Consider the following 23,696-nt stretch of genomic DNA (forward strand, 5'->3'; position numbering starts at 1 on the left):
GAGAGCAACCGCGCGGCGATTCAGTTACCTATCGCCGGTAAGTGGGTCACGGTATATAAGTGAAGTTCAAGGTACGCGAAGAACCATTTGCAGTGCTCATCTTCAAGTGTACGTTTTGCCTTTCATATCGGTGCTGAAGTGCTATTTATAGTGACGAACAATATCAAGTAAGTGTGTAAGTTTAACGGGTCGAATTCGACCGTGCTGAGCGAAGAAAGGAAAGAAGAATTCTAGAAAATCTAAAACGGTAGCTGGGGGAAAACTTTCTCTCGATCCGATTGGAAATTCTTCTATTTTAATGCCCGAAAACAACAAAATTAATACAAAAATTTAATAAGAAACGTAGAGTTAGGGTGGTATTAATTATCTTCGGATTCTGCGAAAGCGACTCGAATGTTCCGTTAGTCCTACACGCATCTTATATCCGTATAACACTTCATTACTTTCGGAACGTCCCCCGTATGTAAGCGGTATGCGCGTCGGTTTGGTGTACTTTACCGGTTCTTCACGGATCATGGCTGGCTAGCGACCTAGAAAACGCGACCGGCCTACTTTTCAAGTTCAGTTTTGTTGGGGCGGAAACCGGAGGACGGCCAGCGTGTTAATTAAATTTGCGTGCGGTGGACGTCCTGTTAATAATAATAAAACTCTTCATAGGGAATTGAGATATACAGGGTTGAAACTTGGAGGAATCAGCTGGTATTTTACACACAGTCGTGATTTAGTAAAAGTTATCGTAACAAAATAAAAGTGTTTCGGAAGTCTGTCACTAGAGGGCACCTTACCCTGAACATTTTTTTAATTGTCCCTGTATTTTATTTATTTAGACTGATATTGCAAAATGCATTAAATTGCCTTAAGCAGAATCGCAATTCCTCAAAGATTGTTACTCTGGTTTTAAGTCGATAAATGTTAATGCCCCGCAATTTTAATTTACAGAAGGGAGATGCAAGTGAAAATCCAGGATACGTGCACTGAATTTTCCCGAATGGTATCCTAAAAATTAAAAAAATGAATACAATAACATGTTTAATAAAAATTAAAAAATAGATCTATTAAAATTGTTAATAATAATAGGGAATTAAACAGTATAAAGTCTGTTCATAGATATATAAACTAACTGATACGAATTAAGGAAAGACCCAGGCAAGCTGTAAGAATGAAATATAGCCGAACAGGTCCGTACTTTGCTTAAAATTTAATTATTTGGGGTTTTGTTAGGAAAGATACTAAAGAATACTTATTAATTTATGTATGTAATTATGTTTAAATCTAAAATAAAATTACAAATTATTTTTATTACCTACTTAAATTACTTAAAATTATTCATATAATATATCAGTATCACTATCGCTATCATCGCCTGTTCGAATTATTATTTGTTCTATATTATTTGCAATATGGATATACGATTGTTGTGCTTTTTCTATATGTTTAACAGAATTTGCCCAACTTTGTGGAGGGATGTTAAAAACTTCGGTTTCAATAAGTTTGAGGACATTGGAGTTAACACGGGGTAAAACCTTGTTACGACAAATGGCAGATTTCAGTTGGTGGGAAAAATATTCAATGGGATTAAATATACAGTGGTAAGGTGGAAGCCTTAAAACCGTATGCCCTAGATTTTTTGCATAATTATCACAGACGTATTCCTTTTGTAGGTTCAAGCTTTGTATTACCTCAATTAATTGCTTTTTGGTACAATCTTCGTGAAAATAAATGTCGTTATTGTACATGTAGTTTTGGATTGTTGCTTTTGTGTCACACGAGGAAGGAGTTTTAGTCAAATGTCTACTGTGATTACTTGCATTGTCCATTACAATTACGCTATTAGGAGGAATGTTTGGAACTAGTTTGTTTTTAAACCAACTTTCAAATAAATCAGCAGTGATGTCTTCATGGTAAGACAGACAGAGAAAGTCCATTTGGAATCCAACCATCTTTAGAGCCAGCATGCAAAATAGTAATTCTTTTACCTCTTTTTGACGGCGCGTTTGTTTTACACTTATCAGTTGAGTCAACCCAACCCTTTTCCGGGGTATCATAAGTGTCGAACCAGGTTTCATCCAAGAAAATAATTAGCCTTTGTTGTTCTCTGTAAATCCTATTTTTTTTCTAGATATTCCAGTCGCTGTTTCCGAATTCTAAAAGATTCCATTAAAACTTGCCTTTTGTCAATTTTTTTAAATCTAAAATGTGTTGCATACACTTCCATAAGGTAGTTCTGCCACATCTAACACCGGTTCCATCTTTTTCAAGCCTCCTAATTAAGATATCTAATGTAGGCACGCTTTGGTCCTCGTATAACTGGTAAATTTCACGCCGTATTATATCTTGAGCACTTTCATCTACACTCGAGAAAATGTCAGCATCGCTTCTTTTTTTCCTCGCTGAAATGGGATTATTCACAATTTTCAGTACAGTTGATGTTGAAATTTTCGTCAATGTGGCCGTTTCTTCTAAAGATGCTTGCTTACGGGCACCACGTTCAATGAGAGTCAAATAAACATTGTTTATAACTTCCTTAGTCTCAATAGAATAGTGTTTTCTACATTTGGGCGGGAGCATCTCCTGAGATGCACTAGACTCGCACATATTTTGCATTATTCGTACACGATTCAACACATGCTGTTTTACACACGAAATAAGAATAATTACTAATAAACTTAAACTAAGTAGTATACCAAACCAAAGAATATTAAACACAGGTAGGTATAAAATTATTTTCTATTACGGACCACAATTTTTCCTGAATTTAAATTCCGAAACTTTAGGTAATAATCTTGTTGCATTGTATGTTAAAGACCACCCTTGGATAATCCCATTCAAAAGTATTTGGTCACTGTTTTATATCTATGGACATACCATACAACGCTAATTACAATTCATTTTCAAAATGCCCACAGTTCATTTCTAAAAACTTTCCTATACATTTTAAAAAATGATGTTTCTATTGTGATAAGCCTCGATATAAAGACGTCGTGCTTGATCTGCATTTCCATTTGCTCTTCCGTAGCAAAAATGCATACCGCGATATTCAGTATTTGAGTATTCCTAATGGGCCATCACAGGAGCAGTTGGGTAATAAGCTCTTTTAATAGAAACTCTATTTTTTAACGGATTGTGACTATGACTTTTTCAAATTTCATTAAATCCAGTTAAGTAAAATCTCAAAACAAGAGTATCAATTTTTGAGGATTCGTGATTTCTTGAGGATTGAATCGTTGTATGCATTTAAAAAGCATAACATGTTTATGTGGCACACAACCGATAATATCATAATATCATAAACGCATATAATTACCATTGAAGCAGGTGATTGGCGGAACCAATTCATAAATGTTTGTTTATGTTGGCTGCCGGGTCCTAGTCATTTTATTACTTGTCTTGTCTCCTTTCGATAGAATGTCTTTGGTAGCAACATAGTAGATGTTAAGAAAAGTAAAATTGTCAATTTTTTTTAAAGTGGTTCCAGCAAATCATTGCATAGATTCAAAAGTTCGAGAAATCTAGAAAACTAAAGGCTTGAAAATGGTTTCAGTGTTCGAGCAAACGAAAGTCTCCCCTAACTTGAATTTAGGTGGCTCCTAAAAATTTTGGTGGAAAGATTAAGTGAGATAATGCTAATCAAATAACTATAAAATGGGCAGATATTTCTGACATTTCCTACATAATTTTCTTAATCATTTTTCTATGACTTTTTGAAAAATTTACTACTTCCCTTATTTTTTGTTATTGCCATTTTTTATTCCACAGAAAGCGGAAGCTTTGGACGTGTTAAAAATATCTGAAAAGTGAGTTTTTTTACAATCTGCACAGAATATTCTGGGAGCCAGTTAGTGATATACTATGTAAAATACAATGAGAAAAAAAATAAGAATGAAAAAAATTAAAAAAGGCAAAATATCTTTACAAAACGATTGTTTTTTTTAACTATTTATAACGAACATTTTTGAAAAATGTTTGGAGAGGCTTCACCGAACGCCTAATTTATTATAAAATAGAATTTCTGGAAAAAGCTAATCAAATCACAGCCACGGTATTATAATAAAACTAAAATTATTGATTTTTCATTAAAGGAATACACTTTATGTAGTCATTCGGCTGCTCAGTGTTTTCCGAAGAAGTTGAGGTAAATTAGTCTTCTGCAAAAATGAATGAAAACAAAATGGTGCTGTAAATTAGGCTGCGTATTGACAAAATAGAAATTATTTAAAAAGCCTTAAAGTTTAGAGATCATAAAAATTACAAAAACGTACATTTATTTTCGTCATATGATCCCAAAATACTATAATTTTCGGGGGTTCCATTTAAAAAATACAACTTTGGTACTGTTGACTTTTTGGGACAATCTTTATAATATGAACGTAATCTTTCTAAAAATACCATGGCATCCCAAAAGTATATAAGGGGCATACCTTATCTGGCAAAGTATTTAGGCCGTGCTTTCTTACAAATAAATTAAACAAAACGAGTTTTACGAATAGCAGTATACGTCTAATTTGTCGCTTCGATAGAATAACGGCGTGTGAAATGCAAACACAACCTGCGGTCTTTGGTTGCTTCCCATGTGGGTCAACCAATAAAGACTTATAATAAGGTTTGCATAATAAACCTAATTTCCAAAAAATGCTAAATAACTGCATGAATATCTTCTGAATATCTAAATAGGAATGGAAATTGCCATTGCCATAATTTATTTGTTTATGAAAATTTTGGATTCAGCTTATCGGGACACTTTTTAAGCCAAGGGAAAAAAAATAACAACCGGACTTTAACACAAATTAAATTAGAACAAAAAATGTTCAGTTTTTATTACTTTATGACAGCTGTTTCGGCAACACCGTGCCTTTATCAAATACAAAATATTCCGACACTTAACAGGTAGCAATAGATTTTTAATTACAGGTATAGGGTTATAAATTTAAATTTAACAACGGAAGCGCATTTAAATCCAATTAGTTTTCTGCTTTTTGAATGATTATGTTTATGTAAAATATCAAAATTATGGTTAATGTTGTGTATTTCTGAATTCAAATGAATGGCATAGTTAGAATCCGAACTTTTATTTTTATACGCCCTTTTATGTTCGTTAACGCGTTTCTTAAATGTTCTATGGTCTGTTCATAGATATATTGCCGATTGCTTTTGAATGTGATTATTCAAACGGGCTCATTAACATACAATGCAAGAAGATTATTACCTAAAGTTTTGGAATTTAAATTCAGGTAAAATTGTGGTCCGTGATAGAAAATAATTTTATACCTACCTGTGTTTAATATTCTTTGGTTTGGTATACTAGTTAGTTCAAGTATATTAATAATCATTCTTATTTCGTGTGTAATACAGGGTGTGTTGAATCGTGTACGAATTATGCAAAATATGTGCGAGTCTGAGGTATCTCAGGAGATGCTCCCGCTCAAATGTAGAAAACGCTATTCTATTGAGACTAAGGAAGTTATAAACAATGTTTATTTGACTCTCATTGAACGTGGTGCCAGCAAGCAAACATCTTTAGAAGAAACGGCCACATTGACGAAAATTCCAACATCAACTGTATGGAAAATTGTGAATAATCAATCCCATTTCAGCGAGGAAAAAAGAAGCGATGCTGACATTTTCTCGAGTGTAGATGAAAGTGATCAAGATATAATACGCCAGTAAAATTTACCAGTTATACGAGGAACAAAGCTTGCCTACATTAGATATCTTAATTAGGAGGCTTGAAAAAGATGAAACTGGTATTAAATGTGTAATTAATTTAATTTAATTAAAATTTAAATTAATTTAATTTAATTTGTAATTTTATTTTAGATTTAAACATAAATACATACATAAATAAATATTGTTTAGTATCTTTCCTAACAAAACCCCAAATAATTAAATTCTAAGCAAAGTGCGGACCTGTTCGGCCATATTTCATTCTTACAGCTTACCCGGGTCTTTCCTTAATTCGTGTCAGTTAGACGTGTCGGAAAAAAGGTCGCAAATAACTCAAATTGAGTATAGAGCAGTAATAATGTTTTTGACAAAAGAAAAAACACCTAAAATTATTGAAGAAAGGCTTGATGGTGTGTACGGCCAAAGGCCAAAGGAGTCCCTTGAAGATGATTCAAGAACTGGTCGACCACTGGAGGTCATAACGGAAGATATTGTTGCGATTGTGGAAGAGGTGGTATTGAGTGATCGACATTTAAAGGTCAAGGAAATCTCAGAAATTACTAAGCTTTCTGATACAAGTGTCCATCCAATCCTGCATCATCATTTAGGTATGCATAAAGTTAGTGTAGATGGATTCCTAAAAACCTTTCGGCTATTCAAAAACAACGCCGTGTCGAACGGGCGCGGTCTTTTTTGGAACTCTATGGGTCGGAACCGAAGCCTGTGATAGAAACTATTGTGACGAGAGATGAAACTATGGTTCTCTATCATAACCCTCTATCGAAAAAACAATCAATGGAGTGGCGTCGTAAGGGTGAAGCACCTCCAAGAAAATTCAGAGTCTGCCAATCTACAAAAAAGGTGATGGCCACGATCTTTTGGAATTGTGAAGGAATTCTTTTGATAAATTTTAAAGAAACTAATACCACTGTCAATGGTAAATATTACGCAACATTATTACATAAATTGCGAGACTGCATACATGTAAAACGTCTTTTGCACGATAATGCACCTGTTCACACTGCTGGTGTTGCACAAGCTGCCATTTTAGAGTATGGGATCCAACAGATAGATCATCCTCCCTATAGTCCAGATATGGTCCCCAGCGACTATTTTTTGTTTGGATATTTTTAGCTCAATTTGCAGACAAACCAAAAGAATATTTTTCTAAAGAGTATTGAAGTTAAGGGGGATTATATCGAAAAATAATAAAAAATTGTTACTCTACTTTGTTTCTTTCATATTCAGGCCTGGAAATTTTGGCGCTGCCCTCATTTATTTTGTTGGCAATTATGGTGTTGGTGCTGTTGTTCTTGTGGTTACATGGAAGAGCGCAAATTGCGAATGTCGCCACTCTTATTTTGTTACTTATATTGTCACATAAGTACAGTTTATTATTATTGTTATTATTATAATTATTATTATATACAAATTTTTTGACCTCATCACATAACCAATAATTTTTGTCCTGATTTTAGAGCACTTGCGTTTACAGCGTATAACGCAACCGTCATTGTTCAAAGCTAGGCAACGCTTTTTGATTTCTATGAATACCTTAATGACTTTGTCGAGCAAACACAATAACAAGAAGACGATACTCCCGTCACACTTTCGAGCATCCGCCATCGTTTTCGTCGTACGAACAATTTCATTCCAGTTTTAGACCGGGAGGCGGCGGAAACATCCACGTAGTTGTGACGATAGTTTTTTTTGTTGCAGAATGTATACGCAAACTATCGGCTGGTGTCTCTTCGGGCTGCTATTCAGCGGAACCGTCTTAACTACGCTGGCTTATCCCAACAGCCAACCGATGCCCAGCTATAGACCCATCCGTGGTGCTCCGCCTACATTGCAACAAGTCAATAGCGTTGAGCAGATGCATCAAGAAAGGGAACGCAAATTTGCAGAAAAACCGAACGCGATCAAAAAGGTTGCCCTGGATGATCTGGATAACGTCCAGACAAACCAAATATCCGAATCGGCTGGTGGAGGATTCTCCTGGTCCAATTTGTTAGGTACGTCTTACCTTACGCCTTTGGTTAATGGTAAGTTTAACGAATACCTCGCTTATTACCGTAGAGACTCTCCTATGTCCGTGGAAGCCACCGGTTCTCTGTCCAGAACGAAAATTTTTGTGTTCCAACTTTATAAGATATCACTAATACTTTTGTATAATCAGGAAAAATTTGAACATTATACTACCGTTGCTAGGGGCAATACGGATAGAATATTTACAAATCAGTGTCAACTTTCTTATTTGAACTGAAGACAAATGTTAATTATCCCGTTGGTTTCAAAAGTTATTAGATGCACAATTTCAAATTATTTTAAATTATACAGAGTGGCTCAAAAAAGCGTGACGAACAACACCTCTTTTTTTATTTACTTTTAAAATTCTTTAACTTTTTTTATTAGTAATAATGCATACAAAGACCTAATAGTTTTTCGAATATTATTCTTGAATTTTTCTCTCTACTGTGGTAGAAACGGCTCATACAAGCTTGACAAATAGCTCTTGATTAAGATTTATTTGATGACAATCGTCCAGATAAAATTAGTATATGATTCAATTAAATTAGAATTACTTTCGTTCTTTGATTAGTAAATTTTACGATAATTTCAAAAATCTCCTCTCATAGAAATGAAAAATGAATGTTTAATGTTGGTGTGTCATTTAATAAAATCGATATTTTTCACTTTGAAATGATGCAAATATAAAGCATGTCGTATATATATATATATATATATATATATATATATATATATATATATATATATATATATATATATATATATATATATATATATATATATATATATATATATATATATATATATATATATATATCCTCCTTTCTGTCCAAGATTGCTATATTATTATTTGGCAATGACAAAACTATTAGCCATGATAAAAAAAAACAAAAAATTGAACAGGAGAAAGAGCTTTGTTGGGATCGTAGATAAAGCAACAGGCATTTATTATGGTCGGTACGATTTGTGATGGCATGGACAGAGTAAAATTGATTGTTTATCTTGCTTCCACTTATACTTCAACAGTTGTTCCGCCCTTGGCATTTATTAATTTAATTGGTACGCCCATATTCAGCGATGGATTCATGTATTTTCTATCGAATAATTGATCAGGGTGTTCCTTAATGATATTCGAATATTTAAGTAGACAAATCCATATGAAAAAATTATCACAATTTATTAAATGAATTAATAAAATAATACCAAAAAAAACGGAAAATTATCATACCTTGAAAATATAATTTTGCTAGAGTAAATATACAAGTAAACCATATTTATTAGATTCATTATCAGAGCCAAAATTGAAAATGGTCCTACCAGAAAATGACACATATCACAAATTAATTTAAATATCTATAACAGAAAATGACACATATCACAAATTAATTAAAATATCTATACCAGAAAATGATGCATATCACAAAATAATTTAAATATCTATACCAGAAAATGACGCATATCACAAATTAATTTAAATATCTATACCAGAAAATGACGCATATCACAAAATAATTTAAATATCTATACCAGAAAATGACGCATATCACAAATTAATTTAAATATCTATACCAGAAAATGACGCATATCACAAATGAATTTAAATATCTATACCAGAAAATGGCACATATCACAAATTAATTTAAATATCTAGGCCCGTTAAGTGGTTCGCGAAAAAACTATGATGCAATAACTTTAAAGTGTTTTATTCCACGCCACACATTAAGTGGCCAATGGTTGGTTAGTTTTGCGATTCCCGTTCCCAGAATAGAAAAACAGTTGAATACTAAAGTAGCTTCACCGGAAAACATTATTTTAGGAGAAAAATTTTGATCAGGCTCTATCGCTTCATTTATGAAGGTACAGAAGTTTCCCCTTTCTTCAAAATCACGGTCTAGAAGTTCTTGGTGCTGTTCCATATGGACATTTGGATTATCTGGAACTTAAAATAAAATTACCGAATTCCATTAAACACTGAATAGATTGTCTAGTTGGTATACGTCTATTAGGGTACACACTGCTAATAAAGTATTTTTTTCCGCCTCACCCAGTATATAAATCGTATCAATTAATTCAGCTTTAGGAAAATCCATACTTTTTTTTAATTTACTGACACTACAATGAATTTTATGAATTTATTTACTCAGTTGTTAGGTGAAAATTGGACAATGTCACAGAAAAAAGGGTAAATATTGAAAAATGCAAAATAAACCGTGAGGTATTAAAATAGGTTAATGGCCTACTCAATAAAAGATGCAAGTTTTTGTAAGTTCATTCAAATTCTGTTCGATATATCTTTTACGTCATATTCGAATGATATCAAATATCGTTTTTTTTTTGCAAACGTGATAAGTGATATTTAAAAAAAATAAAATATTGAAAAAACTATTAGGTATTATTATTAATAAAAATAATAAATACCTGAACCTAATAGTTTGTTCAGTATTTTAATTATATTTTCTAAATACCAGTTGTCACAAGGTGAAAGAAGAAACTAACCAAAAGATATATGCAACGTAATTTGAATTAGTTGCTACAGGGTGTTCGAAATAAACGCCACAGTTGAATTGAATTTTAAAAGGAATTCAAAACATTCACTAATGATTTATATTTCTCAGAAATAGAGCATAGTAATTTCGTTTATTAATATTACAGGATGGCGACGAAATAACAATTCAAATTACAATGAATAAACTAGCGAAAATATTTTTACGATCTCATTTAGGGTTAAAAATTGGGTCTCTTTGTATTCTGAATATTTACAATTTTCTTGATAAATACGATGTTTTTTTTTTGCTCGGTATATATCATAACAACCCCACATTTTGAGTATAAAAGGGAGTATATACTAATGCTTTATCAAATCGTATACGGCTTTATTACTGTTAATTTCTTGAATAATTTTTGATTCTAAACTTACATCTATTATTTTAATTTTATAAAAAATTATTTTTCTATGCAAATAGTAGCAGTATTGATTATTTTAGAGCACAAATTCCCTTTTCTTCATGATCACCAGACGGGATAGCAGCCCCCACTCCAATTGCTCCGTTAGTTCATGCTTAAACTTTAGTGACAGCAAATCCGATTTCAACTAGTATTTAATGAAAAAATTATATTTTTAATGTTATTTTTAACTGTGGTGACTATATTGCAGCTAATTTTGAGAATGATTTTATAAAAATGCTCTATCTACATTCAGACAATTGCAGGGTGTTTTATTTTAAAATGTATAAGTTTGATTTCCCACATGTTTATGAATCACCCTCTATATTTGAACCTAACTTTAAATTATTTATAACTTTTGTACGTTTGGACACCCTGTATAGTTGGAAACGTCTTATTTTGCAGGCATGTTAATGCAGATGATCTTCAATCCGGGAGGTGGTGTCCCGACAGGTCCTAACAAGTCCGAAGGTCTGGATGATGGTGGGGTCGCACCTTCTCCATGGGCCAACTTAATCACCATGGGTCTGAAAATTCTATCCGCCATCCTGGGCGGTGGTGCGGCCGCTCAAAACGAGGGTATCGACAAAGTGGACAACGGGGGCGGTTCGCCATTACAGGTACATTCAAAATGGACATTTCAAATAACAAAAATTCCGACAGGGCTGTTGAATGTTAAATTTTAGTTCGCAAAATTGCCTACAAAAAACGTCCTTATACATTTTTTGCCAGGAATCGCCGTTTCTAAGTTATTAGGAGGTTTACCTCTGAAAACGTTAAAAGATGAAAACAGTCCCTTATCACTCGAAAGGATGTGATGGTGTTATGAAACTGGGTTTACAATCATTGACCATTCTTCCCTTTGTTGATGCAGGGATGCTTGTTATCCCCATCTCACCTCTAGCTATATGTCAATGTCAATCAATTTGAGGCAGGCCTAGTTGCAATATTGAGTTCTGTCCCACTTCACCCTTGACTGTTGATGATAACACTTGAAACGCCTTAGCACCACTACATTTCGCCTTTTTTTTTTGTAAATAGGGATAGATAGTTTTTCCAATAGTTAAATTTCTCTAAAAAAATACTAGTTTTCACACTTGCAAAAAATTAAGACAGGTCCATTATTTGAACTTTTGAAACCAACGAGATAATGAACTTTGCGCTACCGCTGACTCACCCTGTACATTACTTCAACGCTCATTTCTTCCACCGTCTTCCCCTTGACACTTCCTAGTCTTTAATTTCTTTATTGCGGTTCATTTTTCGTCACTATAGCACAACAATATTGCTTCCATGCAGTTTTCCCTAGGGTATATTTAATAATTTGCGATAGAGTTAGACTCTGTCTCAAAATATCGCCTTGGTTTTTGATAGCAGTTACCAAAATAAGCTACCAACTTCAAAGAAACACCTGATCAATCAATATATATTTTGTAACAAATATTGTTGAATTTCAAATTAAGTTTCTTCTAGATAAACCAGTTTAAAAGACGATATATTTGAGACATACTGTACAACCGAGAGCCATTTTTTTATGTTCTGTGTAAATATCAACGGTGTTGGTGTAACAGTAACGATATGAAGTGCAGAGTTATTTGCTTAAAATTAATAGTGGTGCCAAACACTTACACTACAGTGTAAATATATCGTGCAGTATACAAAAGTAGTTGCTTTGGACATTACACAGGGCGTACTGGCGGCAGTTGTGTCTACAATGGTGGGCGGAAGGGACCCTCAACAAGTCAATATGCTCGCAAAGCAAGCCGGTGAGGTACGTTAGCATTGCATGAAAGAATATCCAAAATTCTTGGCAAAGTAACCGGTTAATACGTCCGCACAAAGTAGTAACTCTCACGAAAACTAACCAAATTTTAAGGACACAGGTTAAAAGAAAATAGGAATATAATAAATTTGAGTTTTTTTATGACTATCCAAAATTGTATTTATTTTAAAAAACCAGAAATAAAAATTAAAATGCAAAGACAGAGTTGGCGACCTAAACAAGCGTACCTTTCGCATGAAAAACTATCAATTTTTATTATTTAAACTTTTTCGAATTGAACTCCGGTGGCTTCTACTTAAAGTAGAGGAAATATCTAACTTCTGCATCCTCCAACCTTTAGATAGGATCTTGACAGATTTCCAACCAACCCAAAAAAAAATCGAATTTAATTAGGCTAGTGTACGAGAGATGTCGCGTATGAATAGCTCAGGTTTTGGACGCCAGGTGTCACCCCGAGATAGGAAATTTGCTAGAGTAAATTTGTTTAACACAATTAAATGAGAACTGAAAATGTTCACATTTTCATGGTTATTTATTGCTTGCCATTCTTATCCAATTGCGGTAGATACAAACTTGCACTCCTGAATTTCAGTTAATCCAAACTGTTATTTTTATATTATCTTTTATGTTCGTTAATGCGTTTTTTAACAGTTCTACCCGTTTGTCAGATATAAATTTTACATGCACTCCGGATTTTTGAGTTTTTTGTTTTTCAAAAAATTTTTCAGTTTTAAAAGCAATCTTGAGACCAAATTTAGATAGATGCTTCTCTTCTTTTCTTTCTTGATAGGATCTCCTATTAATTTTTTTGTTTTTTAAATTTTGGGTTTAGTGTTTAATATCTGATAGACAGAGTTGAGCTGTTTGAAACTGTTTCTTAGTTAAAATCTGATCCACCAAAGAGCGTTCGTAACTATTGTTAAAAGTTCTATAATATTTAATTCTTTTTTAAAATTTTCTGTAGAAAATGGTATATTAAGTAGTCTGTGCTGTTTCTATTTTCAATAGTCCTTGTAACTCACAAAAGTCGGGTTAGAGACCTTTTGGGATCGGTAATTTAAATTTGCGCGTTCACCCAGTTTCTCAAACCCGCGTAACCCATGTGACGGCTTGTGCGCAACCGCACAGGAAAAAGAGGAAGTTTTTGACATTGAGATTCAAAAAAGACACTTCTGCGTGGTACGGCGCCAGAAACAGAGCCGATTCCGCAAGTCCGCAAGTTTCAAACGCGAGTGCAATAAACGGGGCGCCGTCCAGAACCGACGACACGAGAGCCTGCGGTAAGTCTTCACAGTGGGTCGTTGCCTTTCGTGATCGCTTTTTTACCATTTCGCATCCCAAAAGGGTTAAGCCAACCGTGAATCGTTCGACCCTATTGGGACCCTCAGTAATGGACTGAGTGGGTTTGATATAATTAATCCTTCTTTAGCAATATCAAATGGACAGTTAAATTGAAAATAATTTTAGGCTAAACAAACCATTGAACTATCCAGTAAATCTTCTATTATGATAGGGTTTACTTGTCTCTGTATATTTATCACATTGATCCGTGGCAAGAAATAGAATTTGTACGTCAAAAGAAACTAGAACTGCATTTGGTAAAATGATAAAACACCTGAAAAAAAGAACAATAAATAACTGCGAAAATCTGAACATTTTTTGTTATAATTTGAAAACTTTCTCAATGGATGGGAAAATTCCGACATTTTTATGATGCACGTTTAACATAATCATAATATTTCGGCGTCTAGAATCTCCAGTTTAGAATTCCAATTCCTTATAAACCTGCTTGTAATAATAAAGGATTTAAACATTGCCGGGAACATATACACGTGTAAATAAAACAGTTAACACCTTAATAAGCGTGGATTTTTTACCGGAATCTATCATTTTAACTTACTTTATGACGTTAAAAACACGTCATCACGACCCGTGAAGTACGAACATCCGCCCAGTATGTCGGCGGATGACAACGTCATAACGTCAACAGATGACATTTATGACGTTACAAATTAGGATACATTTTCTTTTTTGGTTACATATAAATCCGTAGTAACGAATTTCAAAGAAATATGAGAATACGCTTTAATTTGTTAAAACTGAAATTCTACAAACACTTCTTTAAGAGCGTTTATGGTCCTACAGTTACCGACAGTTTACTTCTGACTGAAAATAAATTTCTTAATAATAAAAATAATGAATAAATAAAACACAACTAAATTAACTATTAAATTTTAATAAAGTTAACGAACAAACAAACAGTCTCAATATATAACTGGTTAACAACAATTTAATATAAAGGTGCATTGTTAATTTTTCACTTTGTTTACACCTTAAAATTAATTTAGTAAAATAATTTTCAAGATTTTTTTCATATATTTTTTTATTGTTTTTTTAAGTTGTTTAATCGCGTGTAACATAAACCGATTTCAGCTTTTAATGTATATATGTCATATTCACGTAATTCAGTTTTAATGACGTCATAAACCGATGACGTTAATAATAAAATAATAAAATGGCAGCTTGTCACCTAGGAAACGTACACAGCTGCAGTACGTGTAAAGAATGGGAATGATTGAAAGTAATCTTACGCTTTTACAGTTCATCAATATCGTGGTAAATCTTCTGGATGCATTGAAAACTTCTTTCTCGCACCGTTCATTGGCGGCACGTAACTTGGGCCGCAAGGATTCCGTCAGCGACGCAGCTATAGCGGGAATATCCATGATGAAGGGTTACGCAAAATCACTGGGCACAGACGAGAGCAACTGTATGGCGAGATACATGTGCCAGGCGAATAACGAGTGTTCTACTGATATAGGGCAGAGTTCTCTGTTCTGTCATCTGGGAAGGTAAGGCTACGCTGATAAACAATATTTGTAATACCACATACCGGTTCACTGGGCCAATTTTGATCCATCGAAGAGTTTGTGCATCAAAAATAATAAATAAATCAATGTATTTAAACATTCGCCTTGCTATTGGCGTTATTTTTGATAATATCGTAACTAACTATTGTCATCAAGAGAGTGAGTGTTTGACTTGAGTCCGTTGTTTCCAAGTTGGGCCTTCTCTTTCATATTAAAAAAAATGGGTTCTTTACATATGTAAATGACAGTACACTTACACTTTCTGACATTAAACTTTAACAAATTATCTTTTGACTATATTATTAACACCACTACACACTAACCTTCAATCATTTTCGGTATATTTTCGTGTCGTCCGCATACAGGAATATATTCTAATGCTTGGTACTTTGTTCGTGTTTATAATAAAATTACAAATGTGTTATTTTGGGTCAAATGGATTCTTTACATATGTAAATGACAGTACACTTACACTTTCTGACATTAAACTTTAACAAATTATCTTTTGACTATATTATTAACACCACTACACACTAACCTTCAATCATTTTCGGTATATTTTCGTGTCGTCCGCATACAGGAATATATTCTAATGCTTGGTACTTTGTTTTTGTTTATAATAAAATTACAAATGTGTTGTTTTGACATGTATTTAAGATTTGGTTGTTCTATGTGAAGCTATGGTTAGATGTTGCCCTGTTATGATTACAATAAATAAAAGGAAAAAGAATTAGTTCCATGGCTGAGACAAAAGAAAAGCTATATTCCGTGCATAAATGTTCTGCATTATTGAAATGTAACTGCTGCTCGTGTACCCTTTTGCGATACATTCAATAGTTCTGCGTCATTTATAAACAACATAAATAACAGTCGGCTCAGCGTTAATCATTGTGACATCCCTGCTGTAATTTGTTGCTTCTCTGGACGATATGTGTGTTCTCTTTTCAGCTACGCCGCCAGCTTCGTCTTGGACAAGGCCACAGCATCGACGACCTTCGACCTCCTCTACGAGGCAGGTCGAAGAGGAAGATCGGGCGACAACTGCCAACAGGCCTATCTCGAATGCAACGAAGTGTAGAATGCGACAAACCATAGACTGTTCCAAACGTTTAATGTTAACATAATTTATTTTTGTATAAAATATATTTTTCAATTATCTAAGACCGATCTGGTTTTTGGGCGGAGCTTTTGAAACAATATCTGTGAACCATTTTTATTTTCTTAAACGCTCCACCAAACGATCGCCTAAGTAATAAAAACACTCTATTGATGTAGATTAAGGCATTATTTATTGCTTACTTTATAATAAATATGAGCGTGTGTATGTGAGAGGGAGTGTTCCTGGTTATGCTGACCGAGAGGATAAATGATATGTACAGTTGGTCATTAACTTTGTTACTTCGTAGTCTTTAGACCCTTTGTTCACAAACCTTTTGTTTTTGTTATGACTTAATAAAAGCACTTTTATTAGATTTATTTTTTTTTGCAACGTCCTAATAAATATTATTTTAACAATTTTATTAATATTGTATGAACTTTTCAAAAATATATAATACACATTTCAAAAGCAAAGCATATAGTATCTTGATTTTGCAACGGTCATGGCCCACGGATAGTCGTGACGCGAACTTTTTGACTGTCAGCCGTCAGATAGGTTATCCTCTTTTCCTTTGTATTCTTGATTCTTCGTCATGTAACATTTTATGACATAAACTTGATTAAACGCGAATGTGTAATGCGACGAGTTGTGATTTCAATTAAATCCCGCTACAATTTTTATTTTGCGAATAGTCCATGAACAACTGTAGATGTGCTTCTAATATACTTCAGTTGTCAAATCGTAGTGAGTTTTGTGATTTTTATTTTAGTTGCCGTCTTCTTTTCCTTCTACTTAAATTCCTCAATTTGACCCAAAATATGAATGTTATCCAAGATAGACATAAAAGCTTTGCAATGTGCATTTAATATATTTTGGCAGTTAACTTTTTGTAATTGAAATTGTCAAATTAAATTAAATTAAAGACATACAAGGTGTTCCACAAGTTCATTTTGTATAAAATATGAGTTTCAGAAGAAACCCGACTTCCACTGGATGCTGCGCAAAAAACACCACACTTTTTCGATAAGTTGGCACACTAAAACGAGTGTCTAAAAATGAAAAAATTTCAATGAAAAATAGTCTCAAAACCAGCAGTATTAATAAGAGAAGCACCTGCAAAACCATCAAAAGTGGGACACACTGTACATATAGAAGAAACCGGTAATAGTATATTATGTAACAAGTGCGGTAAATGGCATTTGACTCACGAGTTTATTTGACACGACCGGAGCGCAGCAGAGCGAGTTTTTAATAAACGAGTGAGTTAAAAAGTTTACCGAACGTGTTGCATACTGTACTTTTTCTACGACCGTTAGTTTTTGGGTACATTTTTTCAAAACAACACGAATACATTCACTGACATGACTGTCAGAATTGACAAACGTCAAAATTCTAAACGTGGAAAATATCTCCGAAAACATCCGATTGCTCCCAAATCCGTGCGGTAAAATCCCGGAATTGTCCGAAGTGGCTAACATTTATGGGAAACGGAACTGACGTGGTAAAGTGACACTTCCCGCACGCTAGATCGGTGGGTAATTAGGTATTTTACAGACGGGAATAGAAAAATTTAAAAATAATTTGACATATTTGACACCAGTTTGAGATTCCAACTAAATCAAACTGAAATATTTTATTTTTAAAAATATAAATACAAGTAAATAAATAGTCACTTGTTATTAAAACAACAAAGCAAAGCTCACTAATGTTAACTATTTTTTTGGACAGCCTGATCACCACTAAGTGATACTGAACATATAAGGATATTGATTTGCTCCTGGGAGGGGCAAGCGATTTGCAACTGATCATCCTGAGAATATCCTCCTCGCGCTAAAATCTGCTCCACTTGCATAAAACCGTTCAGTATGTTATTTTTTACGGGCCTGAATAAAATAAATTCCGTCTCCCGATTGGCTAGATACAGTTGCATCGAACGTTGCAGTTCCGGTATTTTAATCTTGATTTGTTTTTGGGCCTCCTTGATGATCCCTAAAAATGTGAACAATATACGATGAAACAAATTAATTCAAAAATCAACTATTGCTTTTCGCAGTAAATCGAAAATATACAGGGTGGATCAAAAATGAGATAACGATCCATTTTTGAAATGAAACACCTTAATTCATTCTTTTCTTACTTGATCAAATCAAAATCTTACTGGAGCCCGATATTTAGAATTTCTTCAAAATTACCTAATTTATATAATTAAATCAAAATAATTATCTGGTAGCTTTGGTGCTCCCCTTGCGTCGCACAAAGGATGGAAGGATGGAAAAATTATTTTGCGAGTAGATGTTATTCAATGTGTTAAAACTATAGTTGCAAGATTAACACACACAATCATACTTTTGCAGATTCAGGTTAAAATCACCACTTAGCTAAGTTCTTGATGTATAAGGTGTCCCCAAAGTCAATAGCAATCAGCTTATTTTTGAACCAGTAAAGTAAAAAATGGGATATATTTTAGACTTGACGTTGCACATACATTCAAAAAGATATTGGTTAAAAAAATTAAATAAATTATTTGTTTTGTTTTTTTTTTTTAAATAAATACATAAATTCAAGTCAAATATTTCATAAATGTCTTTAAATCGTCCTAAAAATAAATCCTAAACTCCGATTTTCCAAAAAAAGGCATTTACCGAAATTTCGATTATTCGAAATTACTTTTTCCTAGATTATTTCGAATAATCGGGACTGTACTGTACTTACTAAATAATTTTATACTTAAAAAACTCTTTTATAAATATGGAAACTGTCATTAAAATGTGAAAGAGCAGAGAACCATCTTCGTTCGTTATTTTGAAAAAAACCTACCACCGAGTGAAGCAACTTTCGACATGTTACGACAATTCTAATATTCACTTGTTTTTGTTTAGTGATACTCCAAAGCCTACTTGACAAAATTTTGGCAAATATAAAAATTTGTGCCAGTAATAGCGATTTCCTATGATATTTTACCAAAATTCTTCATGTACCACTATTTTACCGATGATTTAAACGACACACCCTGTAGATAATCGCAAAAATGCCCGAAGTAAAGGTTCTAGCACCGGATCTTTCACATTTCCTGGTATATGAATTTTTCCAATAGGGTAAAGGAGAAAATATTTTTTTATGGCAATTTTTTTTTGCGGGCATTTCTAAAACTTATTTAGAATCATAGCGTTGGCAAGAACCCGTGCAAATTCGATTTTTAATTTTTTACCTCTCTAATCGAAAAGTTTAAATATTGTTAAATATTTTGTTTCGTAGAGATGTCGAAAATCGAAAAAAAAAGATCTCGGGTTGCTCGAAAAGGAGCGAAATCTAGCTCAAACTGTTTGGAACAGGAACAACGAACGGACCGAGACAAAATTATTAAAGGTTAAAGAGGCCCTGCCTGTGCCAATAATGCAGAAACTGGTGAGGTATCTACCAAAAAAACAAATTGAGGTCTATTCAATACCCGAATGTGCGACGGATGGCGGCAATGGGCGAGTGCCCATGGTACACTTGCCCCATAAAAGCAAGAAAAAACGTCTTCAACACACGCACCGACCAGATTCAAAATTTCGTTTTTAACCAACAATCGTAAACCTAATAGGATTGCCTAATCCGCCAAATCTGTCCGCAAGTGCAATGCGAAAACTCTCTCTGGCTGTGACGTAGGTGGCGCGTTTACTATGTAAATGCATGGAAATAATCTGAAACTGACCCAAGTTTTGATGGACTTTGAGTATTTTGAGTAGCTAATATAGCATTATGTTTGGATAATCACTCGTTATTTTCATTTAATGTCAACATTAAATCGTTTTAGTACTTATTTAATAATTAGGGTAGGGTAGAGTCTCAGGTAGGGTAAAACTAATACTATTGCAATCAAGTTTGGCTTATATGTATTATCTTGAAATACATATATTAATTGAATATTGTTACACATAAATACATAAAACTAGCGAACAAAACGATTTACATGTAAAACTTTGTATTTTGCGGCATTCTACGATTTTAAACATACAAAAATCAACAAATACTAATAAACTAGAAATCACTATTCTTGGATATATTAAAGAACATATTAAAAAACAAAAAATATGTATTGATATGTACCCTCGTATGTAAAAATGATGAGAAAATAAGCAGACATAGCTTTTATCTGGATTAAGTCTGTCCTGTCTTCTACATCGAACTATCCACCGTTCCGAATAGTTCGGGATACTAGATCTTTCCATTTGGGAAAGCGATGAAAATTTCATTTTCGAGAACTTGCTTTTTCATCAAAATAGTTGTTATTGCACCCACACAGGGCACATCTCGTTCCAGGCATATCTAACTATTTTTTGATATAACTTATCCCACTGAAAAAGGTACAAGAAATGTATTTATTTCTTACCTTTACCTATATTATTATGTGTAATATTTTGAGCTTACCTCCTAACTAATAACACCGCTAATAAGCAGCACGAACATAAAACTTTTAAGTCTTTGTTTAAGGTTAAAAATACTGTTTTTCTCAGTTCTCGCCATTCAAGCACATACAATTGTAAAGTATTTGTTAAAGCTTAGAAACACTGTTTTGTCCAAGTTTTTTTTACAGAAATACAATTAACACAAACATAAGCGCACTACTCACTAGTTAAAATTATTTTAATTGTTCAAAATACAACGGTTTAATACGCCGTCAAATGCATTGACAGAATACACAAAAACCGTTAGAGGACTTCGCTTACGTCACATGCGACCACGTGCGATTGATTATTTTGGCGAACATATATCTTATGAGATTGGGCAATGGGTTGGGTTTTTAATAAATGACGTTGCGGCATTCAACAACCGACATGGCCGGTGACATATTGTCAATAAGTTTGGATGCGGCAATTTGAGGGCAGCATTTTCTATATGCCTGGATCGCGTGAAATGTTCTGGGAATACGAGTTAAAATCCCTGTTTATAAAGAAAATGGCGCAAATTTAACCCGTGATATAAAATTTTTATACAAGAGTAGATTTGGGAAATAATATACACTTTTTCGAGATTTTCGATGTGTTTAGTGCACTTCGTGGGTCGCATTCTATTTACCTGCCACGACTTCCGGTTTACCGAAGCCCTGTCCCGCCACCGTGAGGTCGTTGCTCGAACTATCCTCGGCCCGAACGATCTTCAGAATGTGCTCGGCTTTGCCGACAAACTCCGAAACGCTTCCGATCAACATATGCGTGGCGTGCGAGATAAACGACTCACAGGACCGTTTCAGTTGCTTGTCGATTTCTTTCCTCGAATCGACCAGGTACTCCTTAACTTTCGGCGTGCCATCCAGCAGGAATTCCAAGAGGGCGTTGCTTGTGCCGATCGCGAATATCTTGCCCCGATTGTGGACCAAATCCGCGGCCGCCTTCGAAACCGTCGTGAAATCCAAGGCCAACTCTTTGGTCGTAAAGTCCACTTGAAACGGGGCGATCTGCTCCCTTACGATAAGCAGGTGTTTTATTTGAAACAATCGACCGTCGATCGCTGTTTTGTTTTGACCAATCAGCTCGGCGGCTCTGTCGACGGTTTTCACACAAACGATCAGCGCCTCCTGGGCCAACCCCTGGAAGGTGTCGCGATCGACGCAAAAATATAACCTCGACAGGCACACCAACGTCCGTTTCACCGTTGGATACCACATACCGTGCAAATCGGCCGGGGAGTTTCCGGTATAAGACCTCAGCTGTACGGGAGTCATGTTTATGTGAGCCACTTCCTGGGAATCCATCGACACGGTAGAAGACCTCGAGTCCGACCTGTCGACGACGACGTTCTCCATCTGGAGCAGCTTCTCGGGGTAGGCGAGGTCGCCGGGCGACGGTTTATACTCCATCAGATCGTGCTTGAAGAAGAGGTTAGTCCTGAAAACTAACCTCTCCTCGACGTCTTCGAGTAACTGTTTAACGAACTCCGCGTAGCTGCTTAAACGGTCGTTAACGAGAACGGTGTCGGTCAGCATTTCGCGTTTCAGTATGCCGCAGAGCTCGCACAAAATCTCCACATGGTGTATACCGATGAGGCACGGCCGCAGCGTGTCGTACAAGTATTGACACAGCGTCCTCAGGTAATCCCGGAACTGCGCGCACGCCCCCCCGAAGAAATAGTCGTAGCACCTCGCCTCGTCCGCGCACACTTTCAACATGAACAGGCAGCATGACCTGAACAGCACACTGTGGTCACTTCGGTGCTTGTCCCTCAGCTCGGTGAGCGCTTTCGACACGGCCACACTCAAAATCGGCTGCCTCTGAGCGAAGTAGCTCCGCTTGCAGTCATAAAGGGTGTTCTTGTAACAGTCGTTTCTCGTTTCCGCGCGCTCCAAGTACTCCAAGATAACCCTGACCTTTATGGAGGCGCTTTGGAACTTACCATAGTACAGGGAGAATGCGGAATCCGCTGGCGCTTCGGACGTCATCGGCAGAAGGTGACTCTTAAACTCGGGGCTTACCACTTGCCTCGTCGAGGCGACTATCACGCCGTCGACGTAGTTGTAGACATGCGTGGTCGCCCCGCTCAGCAGATTTTCGTACTTCATCTTGAAGATCTTCGCCTCCTTAAAGGTTAAATTGGTGCTGAGATAATCGATCGCGTCGTTAATGTTATCCAGAATCTGAGTGAATTCCGCGCTATTGGGTCGATCGGAGAGTCGCTCGACGTTGTCCTGCGCTTTGTTAAAATAGACAAAATACCGCCCTTTCTCTTCGATGGCCAGCTTTTTGCCTTTCAACACCTCCTGGTGCACGAGCAGCTGTTCGCTTAAGTCGTGCAGGTGGTTGGTTTTCTCGGTGACATTCTGATATTGTTGTTTCAACTGATTTAAGGAAGTGAGTGTCGCGTCGGAGAGGCCGAAAAACTGCTCGCAATGAGCGCAATACCGACTCAACACTCGCCAATAATCTTTGTATTTGTTGAGCTCTTCCCCCTGCACTTCCCGCTCGGCCGATATTATCCACCGTATGAAATCCTTGTTGCTGTTGATCACGGGGATCCCGTTTTCAGACTCCTCCCCTTTCTTATCGTCGCGAGAATCGCAAGTTTCCGAATAATACAACGCATTTACAGCGTCTTTGATTTCGTAAATTAAATCGATTTGTTCTTCATCTAAAGGAGCCAACGGGTTTGTGCTAGAGTGCCAGTCGGCTATGTTTTCCTGTATTTGTTTATCAATCGCATCTTCTTCCGTGACATTCATGATGCCACGCAAACTAACCAAACCTAACTTTCAACATATTTTTGTCATATAATCTGAAAAAGCGTACAATACTGCCGGGATTATTAAACTACTTTTTAATTTGGTTGGTTC

General features: G+C 35.1%; 2 protein-coding genes across 5 annotated transcripts; one reads left to right on the forward strand and one right to left on the reverse strand.

The window, feature by feature from the left end:
- Positions 1 to 45: 45 nt before the first annotated feature.
- On the forward strand, positions 46 to 16,960 carry LOC132705400 (uncharacterized). 4 transcript variants are annotated; one of them, XM_060675968.1, is made up of 6 exons: positions 46 to 167; positions 7,381 to 7,706; positions 11,041 to 11,255; positions 12,323 to 12,406; positions 15,020 to 15,270; positions 16,237 to 16,960. In XM_060675968.1, exons 2-6 carry the CDS (start codon positions 7,382 to 7,384, stop codon positions 16,364 to 16,366), a joined length of 1,005 nt encoding a protein of 334 aa, XP_060531951.1. In that variant the 5' UTR covers positions 46 to 167; position 7,381; the 3' UTR covers positions 16,367 to 16,960. The 4 variants fall into 4 exon arrangements, with proteins under 4 accessions (XP_060531951.1, XP_060531952.1, XP_060531953.1 ...); XM_060675969.1 differs by having other exon boundaries at positions 7,381 to 7,676; positions 16,237 to 16,959; XM_060675970.1 differs by lacking the exon at positions 12,323 to 12,406 and having other exon boundaries at positions 16,237 to 16,959.
- Positions 16,961 to 17,963: 1,003 nt separating this feature from the next.
- LOC132705453 (conserved oligomeric Golgi complex subunit 3) lies at positions 17,964 to 23,690 on the reverse strand. Its single transcript, XM_060676039.1, has 2 exons — positions 21,449 to 23,690; positions 17,964 to 18,376 (listed from the first exon to the last, which is right to left on the reverse strand). The coding sequence occupies exons 1-2, from the start codon at positions 23,583 to 23,585 to the stop codon at positions 18,096 to 18,098; spliced, it is 2,418 nt and encodes an 805-aa protein (XP_060532022.1). The 5' UTR covers positions 23,586 to 23,690; the 3' UTR covers positions 17,964 to 18,095.
- Between the last annotated feature and the right edge of the window lie 6 nt (positions 23,691 to 23,696).

Source organism: Cylas formicarius, unplaced genomic scaffold, assembly GCF_029955315.1.
Source record: "Cylas formicarius isolate icCylForm1 unplaced genomic scaffold, icCylForm1.1 PGA_scaffold_7__23_contigs__length_41026272, whole genome shotgun sequence".
In the NCBI taxonomy this organism is placed as follows: Eukaryota; Metazoa; Arthropoda; class Insecta; order Coleoptera; family Brentidae; genus Cylas; species Cylas formicarius.

Bases quoted from the DNA above. Each gene is read 5' to 3' on its own strand.
- LOC132705400 (XM_060675968.1), top strand. From the start codon at position 7,382: ATGTATACGCAAACTATCGGCTGGTGTCTCTTCGGGCTGCTATTCAGC. The intron at 11,256-12,322 runs GTACATTCAAAA...GACATTACACAG, and splicing joins GGGGCGGTTCGCCATTACAG to GGCGTACTGGCGGCAGTTGT. The intron at 12,407-15,019 runs GTACGTTAGCAT...ACGCTTTTACAG, and splicing joins TCGCAAAGCAAGCCGGTGAG to TTCATCAATATCGTGGTAAA.
- LOC132705453 (XM_060676039.1), bottom strand. From the start codon at position 23,585: ATGAATGTCACGGAAGAAGATGCGATTGATAAACAAATACAGGAAAAC. The intron at 18,377-21,448 runs GTAAATAGAATG...TCACATTTTTAG, and splicing joins TAAACCGGAAGTCGTGGCAG to GGATCATCAAGGAGGCCCAA.